Genomic DNA, 12,362 nt, shown 5'->3' with positions numbered 1-12,362 from the left:
AGCATGGTGGTTATGTTTGGCTGTTTTGTTGTCTGAGCACTGTACTCAGATTTATTGCATGGTGTGCTTTTTCGGTAAAGCTTTTTTGAAATCTTTCACAGCGGTTGCATTAAGGAGAAGTTTATCTGAAGTTCCATGTATAAGACTTGTATTTTCATCAACATTTGAGTGTTTCTATAAATTGATGTGGCTCTCTGCAAAATCACCGGATGTTTTGGAACTACTGAACATAACATGCCAATTTTTGGATATAAATATTAACTTTATCGAACAAAACACCGAACAAAACATACATGCATTGTGTAACGAAGTCCTATGAGTGTCATCTGATGAAGATCATCAAAGGTTAGTGATTAATTTTATCTCTTTCTGTTTTTTTTGTGACTCCTCTCTTTGGCTGGAAAAATGGCTTTGTTTTTCTATGACGTGGTGCTTACCTAACATAATCGTTTGGTGTGCTTTTGTGCCGTAAAGCCTTTTTGAAATCACACTGTGGCTGGATTAACAAGAAGTTACCTTGAAATGGCGAAATACTTGTATGCTTGAGGAATTTTAATTATGAGATTTCTGTTATGAATTTTGTGCCCTGCACTTTCACAGACTGTTATTGAGGTGGGATGCTACCGTCCCGGATATCCCAGAGAGGTTAACTGGTCTGGGCAAGAGTTGCTTGATTTGACGAGCTACGTTCATGTCTTTTGCAGGTGCTGCATTACTGACAAGTTTGTACGTATAAAAAAAGATCTCTAACCCAGTCAAGGGAGATGGAAAGTAATTAAATGTGTAAATATTAATTCATAGTCGTAACGGGAGAGATCTAAAGTTTTCATTTAATGTTTCAGCATTGGCTTTTCTTACGATCCTAACGATACATACAGTCGTGGCCAAAAGTTGAGAATAACACATTCATTTTCACAAAGTCTGCAGCCTCAGTTTGTATGATGGCAATTTGAATTTACTCCAGAACGTTATGAAGAGTGATCAGATGAAATGCAATTAATTGGAACATCCCTCTTTGCCATGCAAATGAACTGAATCCCAAATAAAACATTTCCACTGCATTTCTGCCCTGCCACAAAATGACCAGCTGACATGTCGGTGATTCTCTCGTTAACCTCTAGTGACACCCCATCCCGTGAACGGGACCGTTGTCATCATCTGACACTAATTAGCTTTAACGCAACAGACATAAATATTACTAGAAAATATTCCTATTCATGAAAATCACAAGTGAAATATATTGAGACTCAGTTTAGCCTTTTGTTAATCACCCTGTCATCTCAGATTTTCAAAATATGCTTTAGAGCCAAAGCTAGACAAGCATTTGTGTAAGTTTATCGATAGCCTAGCATAGCAGTTTGTCCAGCTAGCAGCAGGTAACTTGGTCACGGAAATCAGAAAAGCAATCAAATTAAATCGTTTACCTTTTGAGCTTCGGATGTTTTCACTCAGGAGACTCCTAGTTAGATAGCAAATGTTCCTTTATTCCAAAAATATTATTTTTGTAGGCGAAATAGCTCCGTTTGTTCTTCACGTATGGCTGAGAAATCGCCTGGAAATTGCAGTCACGAAAACGGCAAAATATTCCAAATTAGCTCCATAATATCGACAAACATGGCAAACATTGTTTATAATCAATCCTCAAGGTGTTTTCCAAATATCGATATGATAATATAGCCATCGGGACAATTCGTTTTTCAGTAGGACCGATTGGAGTAATGGCTACCTCCTGTATTTTATGCGAGAATCTCTCGGGAGCATCAGGTGACGACTTGCGCAATGTAGCCGCTTACGGGTATTCTTCAACATAAATGCGTAAAACTACGTCACAATGCTGTAGACACCTTCGGGAATATGGAGAAAGAGTAATCTGGTTGATAGCCCATTCACTGCTCAATAGGGACTCATTGGAACGCAGCACTTTCAAAACATGAGGCACTTCCGGATTGGATTTCTCAGGCTTTCGCCTGCAATATCAGTTCTGTTATACTCACAGACAATATTTTTACAGTTTTGGAAACTTTAGAGTGTTTTCAATCCTAAACTGTCAATTATATGTATTTTCTAGCATCTTGTCCTGACAAAATATCCTGTTTACTACGGGCACGTTCTTTTTCCAAAAATGAAAATACTGCCCCCTAGTCACAAGGTTAACACAGGTGTGAGTGTTGACGAGGACAAGGCTGGAGATCACTCTGTCATGCTGATTGAGTTCGAATAACAGACTGGAAGCTTCAAAAGGAGGGTAGTGCTTGGACTCATTGTTCTTCCTCTGTCAAACATGGTTACCTGCAAGAAAACACGTGCCGTCATCATTGCTTTGCACAAAAAGGGCTTCACAGGCAAGGATTTTGTTGCCAGTAAGATTGCAACTAAATCATCCATTTATCATCAAGAACTTCAAGGAGAGCGGTTAAATTGTTGTGAAGAAGGCTTCAGGGCGCCCAAGAAAGTCCAGCAAGCGCCAGGCCCTTCTCCTAAAGTTGATTCAGCTGTGGGGTCAGGGCACCACCAGTACAGAGCTTGCTTGCTTAGGAATGGCAGCAGGCAGGTGAGTGCATCTGCACGCACAGTGAGGCAAAGACTTTTGGAGGATGGCCTGGTGTCAAGAAGGGCAGCAAAGAAGCCACTTCTCTCAGGAGAAACATCAGGGACAGACTGATATTCTGCAAAAGGTACAGGGATTGGACTGCTGAGGACTGGGGTAAAGTAATTTCCTCTGATTTATATCCCCTTTACGATTGTTTGGGGCATCCAGAAAAAAGCTTGTCCGGAGAAGACGAGTTGAGCGCTACCATCAGTCCTGTGTCATGCCATCAGTAAAGCATCCTGAGACCATTCATGTGTGGGGTTGCTTCTCAGCCAAGGGAGTGGGCTCACTCACAATTTTGCCTAAGATCACAGCCATGAATAAAGAATGGTACCAGCACATCCTCCGAGAGCAACTTCTCCCAACCATCCAGGAACAGTTTTGGTGACGAACAATTCCTTTTCCAGCATGGAGCACCTTGCCATAAGGCAAAAGTGATAACTAAGTGTCTCTTGGAACAAAACATTGATATTTTGGCCCAGGAAACTCCTCAGACCTTAATCCCATTGAGAATGTATGGTCAATCCTCAAGAGGCGGGTGGACAAATAAAACCCCACAAATTCTGACAAACTCCAAGCATTGATTATGCAAGAATGGGCTGCCATCAATCAGGATGTGGCCAGGGCGGATTGCAGAGGTCTTGAAAAAGAATGGTCAACACTGCAAATATTGACTCTTTGCATCAACTTCATGTAATTGTCAATAAAAGCCTTTGTCACTTATGAAATGCTTGTAATTATACTTCAGTTTTCCATAGTAACATCTGAGACATATCTAAAGACACTGAAGCAGCAAACTTTGTGGAAATTAATATTTGTCATTCTCAACTTTTGGCCACAACTGTACTTTCAACCTTTTGGCAGATATCTTGCTCCATACTGAAACCCCCTATTCTCAACCATAGGGAATGGGAGCATATCAACAGCTATAAACCAAAGACTGTAAAAATTGTAAACACAGCCTATCCTTCGCTCTTGTAATTTCTTTAGCCCGGTCAGAATCAGCTGCCAAGGGCTGCTTGAATGACACTTTTTTTTGCCTTTTTCTAGCTCTGGTTAACTGGGGTGACGTCGGCATAAATCTGTCAACATATTTGAGGTGTTGGCAGCTGTATAGACTGTTCTCGTTGTGCGTGGCAAATTACTGTTAATGTTTTATCCACAACTGTCCACCGCCATTGTAATCGAATCTACTGGGAAGCCAATGTTTTCCCAAACTGGAGATTTAAACAATGGAGGATTCTCCAATTCTGGATGATCAATTCTTCCACTCGCCACAATACAGAACTAGTTCCCAGCTGCGCCTCACAAAAGGACAGTTTGAAATGCACCAATTTAAGATGAGAACTTTGAATACAACGTGCCCATCGGCTCTAGTTTTAACTTAATTTTTCTTCTCAGATTTACTCGAGGCAATAGGCCTACAATGCAGTGTAGGCATAGCCTGTAGGCCTAGTGTTTTCATTTTGAATTAAAACAATTTATGTATTCATTCGGGTTCACAGTGCTGTCTGAACAGAGGTCCCCGTGTACCATTACACCCATAACATCCACCTAATTTCTGTTTGTTGACTGTGATATTTGTTTTTGATAATTCAATTGAAATCACATCCCCCAACTGAGGTCTCCTGTTTTTAAATCAGAAACTTCTGTAACTGCAAAGCACGCCTGATGTCTGCCGAGGCTTCCGCAGGGAGTGTGGCAGCTGCCTCCATCCTCGCCACCCAGGCCTCTGGCCATTGCAGCGAGGAGAAGGGGGTTGGAGGTGGTCTGGCGGGGAGTAAATATGTGAAGCTGAATGTTGGGGGCTCCCTGCATTACACCACAGTACAGACCCTGAGCAAAGAGGACAGCTTACTAAGGAGCATGTGCAATGGAGGAGCAGAGGTCACCATAGATTCGGAGGGTAAGTATGGACCTACAGTTGAAGTCTGAAGTTTACATACACTTAGGTTGGAGTCATTAAAACTCGTTTTTCAACCACTCCACAAATGTATTGTTAACAAACTATAGTTTTGGCATGTGCATGACACAATTTTTCCAACAATTGTTTACAGACAGTGAATTATAAGTGAAATAATCTATCACAATTCCAGTAGGTCAGAAGTTTACAAACTAAGTAATTTTAATGTTTTATTTAATATTTTAAATATACAGTAAACTTGTAGTGAAGCTGCTCAATAACTACATCATACCAGTCATCCAACAGATTCCCATTCAGATCGACACACAGAAGCATCCAGGCTCGATGCCCTGCTCAAGGGCATGTTGACCAATCTACCACCAGGCCAAAAAAATGTGAACCCAAACCCTCCCAAGAACCCCCCCCCAGGAAGAATTAAGAATAAATTAATTCCATACCCCACCCCAGAGAACCCCCCACATACACTAAGTTGACTGCCTTTAAACAACTTGGAAAATTCCAGAAAATGATGTCATGGCTTTAGAATCTTCTGATTGACTCAAATGATGTCAATTAGCCTATCGGAGGTGTATCTGTGGATGTATTTCAAGGCCTACCTTCAAACTCAGTGCCTCTTTTATTGACATCATGGGAAAATCAAAAGAAATCAGCCAAGACCTCAGAAAGAAAATTGTAGACCTCCACAAGTCTGGTTCATCCTTGGGAGCAATTTCCAAACGCCTGAAGGTACCACATTCATCTGTATAAACAATAGTACGCAAGTATAAACACCATGGAACCATGTAGCTGTCATACCGCTCAGTAAGGAGACTGTCTGTCTCCTAGAGGTGAACATACTTTGGTGTGCAAATCAATCCCAGAACAACAACAAAGGACCTTGTGAAGATGCTGGAGGAAACTGGTACAAAAGTATCTATATCCACAGTAAAACGAGTCCTATATCGACATAACCTGAAATGCCGCTCAGCAAGGAAGAAGCCACTGCTCCAAAACCGCCATAAAGCCAGACTACGGTTTGGAACTGCACATGGGGACAAAGATCGTACTTTCTGGAGAAATGTCCTCTGGTCTGATGAAACAAAAATAGAACTTTTTGGCCATAATGACCATCGTTATGTTTGGAGGAAAAGGGGAGGCTTGCAAACCAAAGAACACCATCCCAACCATGAAGCACGGGGTGGCAGGGTGCTTTGCTGCAGGAGGGACTGGTGCACTACACAAAATAGATGGCATCATGAGGATGGAAAATGGAAAATCTTGAAGCAACATCTCAAGACATCAGTCAGGAATTTAAAGCTTGTTCGCAAATGGGTCTTCCAAATGGACAATGACCCCAAGCATACTTCCAAGGTTGTGGCAAAATGTCTTAAGGACAACAAAGTCAAGGTATTGGAGTGGCCATCACAAAGCCCTGAACTCAATCCTACAGAACATTTTTGGGCAGAACTGAAAAAGCATGTGTTAGCAATAGCAAGGAGGCCTACAAACCTGACTGTTACTCCAGCTCTGTCAGGAGGAATGGGCCAAAATTCACCCAACTTATTTTGGGAAGCTTGTGGAAGGCTACATGAAACGTTTGACCCAAGTTAATCAATTTAAAGGCAATGCTACCAAATACTAGTTGAGTGTATGTAAACTTCTGACCCACTGGAAATACAAGCTGAAATAAATCATTCTCTACTGTTATTGTGACATTTCACATTCCTAAAATAAAGTGGTGATCCTAACTGACCTAAGACAGGGAATTTTTACTAGGATTAAATGTCAGCAACTGTGAAACTGAGTTTAAAAGTATTTGGCTGAGGTGTATATGTAACCTTCCGACTTCAACTGTATGTGTGTTATTTATGTATGCCAGTGTTTCCCAATATTTTATTCTAGGATCACGCAGGCTTGCACATTTTTGTTCCTGTCCAGCACTACCACACTTTGTACAACTAGGCAACTAATGGTCACAAATGTTGCGAATCAGGTTTGCTAATGCTGGAAGAAAACATGTAGTCCTATGGGAGCCAAAGGAATGGATTGGAAACACTGGGCTGTGTTCAGCAGGACATAACGGTGTGCATCATTCAATTTATTGGAAACAATGCTGTACTGAACAACCAGTTGAAGAATGTTGTGATTTATGGTGGCTCAGAGGGCAATTTTGTGCTGTGTGCTACTGCACTGGTTTTGATTTTTCAAATGGTTACACCCATATCAACGACTGAATAACGGTGCTTACCATTTACTCCCGTTTGTAGCATGTGACGGGATGTGACTTTTTGTTTTATCAATGTCCTCAAGAATTCCTAAAGCAATCGACACATGTAAAAATGTGACATTTAGATGAGTGATTCTTGCCTATCAGTGCTCACTCAATATTTTTCCTCTTTCTTAGGCTGGGTAGTGTTGGACAGGTGTGGTCGCCATTTTGGCTTGGTGCTGAACTTTATGCGGGACGGCTCGGTACCGCTTCCGGAGTCCCACCGAGAGCTGGAGGAAGTTCTGAAGGAGGCTCAGTACTACAGGGTCCTTGGGCTAGTCCAGCACTGCACTTCTGCCATGCAGGTAAGACCCAGACTGACCCAAAGCAAATTACCATTGAGTGTCAGTAAAATGAAATGTCCTTCATAGAGGTGGACCGATTTTTATTTTTTTTTCAACTCCGATACCGATTATTGGAGGACCAAAAAAGCCGATACCGACGATTTAAAAAAATAAATAATAATAATAATAATGACAATTACAACAATATGGAACACTTATTTTAACTTAATATAAAACATTGATACATTGCAAATCAATTTAGCCTCAAATAAATAATGAAACATGTTCAATTTGGTTTAAATAATGCAAAAACAAAGTGCAATATGTGCTAACGTTTCAGTTCCTTGCTCAGAACATGAGTCTTCAATATTCCCAGGTAAGAAGTTTTAAGTTGTAGGAATTATAGGACTATTTCCCTCTATACCATTTGTATCTCATTAACCTTTGACTATTGGATGTTCTTATAGGCACTTTAGTATTGCCAGTGTAACAGTATAGCTTCCGTCCCTCTCCTCGCTCGAACCAGCAACACAACAGCCACCATCGAAGCAGTGTTACCCATGCAGAGCAAGGGAAACAACCACTCAAAGGCTCAGAGCGAGTGACGTTTGAAACACTATTAGCGCGTGCTAACAAGCTAGCCATTTCACTTCGGTTACACTAGCCTCGTCTCGGGAGTTGATAGGCTTGAAGTCATAAACAACGCAATGCTTGACGCACAACGAAGAGCTGCTGGCAAAACGCACGAAAGTGCTGTTTGAATGAATGTTTACGCGCCTACCACCGCTCAGTCAGATACTTGTATGCTCAGTCAGATTATATGCAACGCAGGACACGCTAGATAATATCTAGTAATATCATCAACCATGTGTAGTTAACTAGTGATTATGATTGATTGTTTTTTTTATAAGATAAGTTTGATGCTAGCTAGCAATTTACCTTGGCTTACTGCATTCGCGTAACATGCAGTCTCTTTGTGGAGCGCAATGAGAGAGAGAGAGAGGCAGGTTATTATTGCATTGGACTAGTTAACTGTAAGGTTGCAAGATTGGATCCCCCGAACTGACACGGTGAATATCTGTCATTCTGCCCCTGAACGAGGCAGTTATAACCCACCGTTCCTAGGCCATCATTGAAAATATGAATGTGTTCTTAAACTGACTGGCCTAGTTAAATAAAGGTATATTAAAAAAAATATTGGCAAATCGGCGCCCAAAAATACCGATTTCCAATTGTTATAAACTTGAAATTGGCCCTAATTAATCGGCCGACCTCTAGTCCTTCACTTTTTTTGTCTTTAAGCTAAATCTGTAAGTCTTATCAAAAGGCTTTCAAAGTGCAATGTACTGTATGTTAGTCAAACAACTATTATGCACATACAATCTCCAATGCTTACATTGGATCCCAATGTTTGTGTTGAATACCCAGCCCAAAGTGTCAGCCTCCCATAGTGTGAGTCAGATGTTCATGTGAATCAAATGCCTTTGATGTCCCACAGAAACAAAGGGACGTCTATGAGGGGGTTTGCCGCATTCCCATGATTACCTCAACCAAAGAAGAACAGAGAATGATAAACACCTGCAGGAAGGTGAGAGGCATAGAAAGAAAGTGGATGGATGGGAGGGAGGGAGGGAAGACTGGCATAGGTAGGAAGGCTGTTCATGACAGATGGCATACTGGTTTGACTTGAAATGCTTACTTTGATCTCAGACCTTACCTCTGGTATCATTGCTTAGCTTTAGCTCTCATACTGATTTTTAAGTCTATTTGAGTTTAGATTTTTTTATTGCCTTGTGGAAAGTGTCTGAAAAGCGCTATACAAACAACAATTATTATTAAATTGGACACCCAACATTTTTCAGCAGTTTAACCTTTCAAAACAAATGTAATAAAAAATGCTCTATTTGCTACTGTTAAATTAGTACTAATGTTTCCTGTCTCCCACAGCCTGTAGTAAAACTACAGAACAACAGAGGGAACAACAAGTATTCGTACACCAGGTATTTTTTATTTTATTTTCTGAGACCAATGAGTCTTTTTCAGATGAGCCTTGAATTACAGAAATGATAGAAAATACACACATCAAGGTACAAAATGCAAGCAGAAAGAAAACAATCAGGTTTCTTAATTCCCCTAGAGGTACCAAAACATAAAATTTAAGAACATTTTGAAAATTGTTCCACAAATAAGGTGGAGGAAAATTTAAAAGTTGATTTACCTAACTCAGTAGAGACCAAAGGAATTTCCAGAGTTAGGCATCCCTGAGACCGAGATGTGGTAACTCATGTCTACGGTTTAGTAATGGTTTAGTAAGGGAGTTGTTGGAAAAGAGCTTTATAAATTCAAACATAGCAATGATTCATACTTACATCACATCAGAGGGCCAAACAACTGTCTGGTAGAGAATGCAGTGATGAGTACTAAAACTGTTGCCGGTATCAAAGCGCAGTGCTATAGTCTAGGATCGATAGGAACGTCAACTGAATAATCCGCTTTCTATAGAAGAAGCCCATTTGTATTCTCAGCTTCTTAACTAACTCATCAATATGCTTTTAAAGACCGCTTTTCACCTATCCAGATGCCCAGATATTTGTAAGCAGGGACACGATCAGTATAAGAACCATCCAAAGTACATATGCTTAAATCATCAAATTTTTTATGTACTCAAAAGATCAACCTGTACTTAGTTTTACCTGTATTCAATACTAATTTCAGGCCAGTTTTTCTGTAATACAATGAAAGCATGCTGTAGTTCCGATAGAGCTTGGTCAACCATGGGGGCAATGGCATACACGACAGTATCATTGGTGCGGCATACATTTTTTATTTTTTTTACAGAAAAGTCGATCTTGTTAATGTAAACATATTACAAAGTACAGACCCAGAATCGACCCCTGCGGTACACCTTTTGTTATGTCCTGATTTGACACCATCAGAAGTCATGTTTTTCAAGTAATTTGTAAACCAGTTACATGCAGGCCAATTGAGGAAAGCCTCACAATTCGCAATGAGTGATCAACAGTATCGGAGGCCTTTGACAGGTCAATGAAGAGGCCTGCACAATGTTGCCTTTTATCCATCCTGTTACCCACATAATTTATACAGGTAACTAGGGATTCAGCAGAGAGTGCTATGACCTGATCTAAAACCCGATTGATGTACATTTAGAATACATTTCAAAGATAACTAAGAACTTTGAGAATTAATCAATGATTTGAATCTTTTAGCTAGGCAATTAAGTTTGAAAAGAGGACTAAGTATTTAGGTCTCAAGTGCCACCACATGGTTAATGATTCCGCAATCGGTTGTAAGAGCTGCAGCAAAAATGGAATAAGCATATCAATCTTAAGCAAGGCATCTACATCACAGGTAGTAAATTGTTGAAATGAAACCAATTCACTAGAAGTTAACCAGCAAGTCGGCTAGAGGCTTGGTAGAGGGTAGAGCAGTCGATTGACTGACCATGGTCAATTAAACCACTGTTTCTCTCAAATAAAAAACCTGTTGAGATAAAATGATTTAAAATCATCACTTATCCCATTCTCAGTTATGATACCAGAGTCAGACAGATCTCAGTTTTTCACAATTCCTGACATTTAATCCTAGCAAAAATGCCATGTCTTAGGTCAGTTAGGATCATCACTTTATTTTAAGAATGTGAAATGTCAGAATAATAGTAGAGAATTATTTATTTCAGCTTGTATTTCTTTTATCACATTCCCAGTGGGTCAGAAATTTGCATACACTCAATTCGTATTTGGTAGCATTGCCTTTAAATTGTTTAACTTTGGTCAAATGTTTTGGGTAGTCTTCCACAAGCTTCCCACAATAAGTTGGGTCAATTTTGGCCCATTCCTCCTGACAGAGCTGGTGTAACTGAGTCAGGTTTGTAGGCCTCCTTGCTTGCCCACAAATTTCTGTAGGATTGAGGTCAGGGCTTTGTGATGGCCACTCCAATACCTTGACTTTGTTGTCCTTAAGACATTTTGCCACAACTTTGGAAGTATGTTTGGGGTCATTGTCCATTTGGAAGACCCATTTGCGACCAAGCTTTAACTTCCTGACTGATGTCTTGAGATGTTGCTTCAATATATCCACATAATGTTCTGTCCCCATGATGCCATCTATTTTGTGAAGTGTACCAGTCCCTCCTGCAGCAAAGCACCACCACAACATGCTGCCACCCCCGTGCTTCACGGTTGGGATGGTGTTCTTCGGCTTGCAAGGATCCCCCTTTTCCCTCCAAACATAACGGCCAAACGGTTCTATTTTTGTTTCATCAGACCAGAGGACATTTCTCCAAAAAGTATTGTCTTCGTCCCCATGGCCAGTTGCAAACCGTAGTCTGGCTTTTTTATGGCGGTTTTGGAGCAGTGGCTTCTTCCTTGCTGAGCGGCCTTTCAGGTTGTGTCGATATAGGACTCGTTTTATTGTGAACATAGATACTTTTTTTTACCCGTTTCCTCCAGCATCTTCACAAGGTTGATTTGCACTTCTCTCACCAAAGTACGTTCAGCTCAAGGAGACAAAACACATCTCCTTCCTGAACAGTGTGACGGCTGCGTGTTCCTATGGTGTTTATACTTGCGTACTATTCTTTGTACAGATGAACGTGGTACCTTCAGGCATTTGGAAATTGCTCCCAAGAATGAACCAGACTTGTGGAGGTCTACAAATTTTTTTTGAGGTCTTTGCTGATTTCTTTTTGTTTTCCCATGATGTCAAGTAAAGAGGCACAGAGTTTGAGGGTAGGCCTTGAAATACATCCACATGTACACCTCCAATTGACTCAAATGATGGCAATTCACCTATCAGGAGCTTCTAAAGCCATGACATAATTTATTTGAATTTTCCAAGCACAGTCAACTATATGTATGTAAACTTCTGACCTACTGGAATTGTGAATAATAAGTGAAATAATCTGTCTGTAAACAATTGTTGGAAACATTACTTGTCATGCACAAAGTAGATGTCCTAATCATTTACATTTACATTTAAGTCATTTAGCAGACGCTCTTATCCAGAGCGACTTACAAATTGGTGAATTCACCTTCTGACATCCAGTGGAACAGCCACTTTACAATAGTGCATCTAAATAATTTAAGGGGGGGGGGGGGTGAGAAGGATTACTTATCCTATCCTAGGTATTCCTTGAAGAGGTGGGGTTTCAGGTGTCTCCGGAAGGTGGTGATTGACTCCGCTGTCCTGGCGTCGTGAGGGAGTTTGTTCCACCATTGGGGGGCCAGAGCAGTGAACAGTTTTGACTGGGCTGAGCGGGACTTGCCAAAACAATAGTTTAACAAGAAATTTGTGGAG

General features: G+C 40.6%; 1 protein-coding gene and 1 long non-coding RNA gene across 5 annotated transcripts in view; one reads left to right on the top strand and one right to left on the bottom strand.

The window, feature by feature from the left end:
- LOC135556054 (uncharacterized) overlaps positions 1-12,362 on the bottom strand; it is a 102,120-nt gene that overhangs the window by 34,622 nt on the left and 55,136 nt on the right. The gene's annotated exons all lie outside the window — the stretch shown is intronic.
- Positions 1-12,362, top strand: part of kctd13 (potassium channel tetramerization domain containing 13) — a 46,285-nt gene that overhangs the window by 13,156 nt on the left and 20,767 nt on the right. For all 4 annotated transcript variants that reach the window (XM_064988932.1, XM_064988928.1, XM_064988930.1 and 1 more), the window contains exons 2-5: positions 4,234-4,496; positions 6,898-7,067; positions 8,545-8,634; positions 8,994-9,046. In XM_064988932.1, the coding sequence (XP_064845004.1) occupies positions 4,262-4,496; positions 6,898-7,067; positions 8,545-8,634; positions 8,994-9,046 (548 nt within the window). In that variant the 5' untranslated portion in view covers positions 4,234-4,261. The remainder of the gene's footprint in view (positions 1-4,233; positions 4,497-6,897; positions 7,068-8,544; positions 8,635-8,993; positions 9,047-12,362) is intronic.

Source organism: Oncorhynchus masou, chromosome 15, assembly GCF_036934945.1.
Source record: "Oncorhynchus masou masou isolate Uvic2021 chromosome 15, UVic_Omas_1.1, whole genome shotgun sequence".
Lineage (NCBI taxonomy): Eukaryota > Metazoa > Chordata > Actinopteri > Salmoniformes > Salmonidae > Oncorhynchus > Oncorhynchus masou.
The sequence above is the reverse complement of the archived record's forward strand: the minus strand, read 5'-3'. Positions and strand labels throughout refer to the sequence as shown.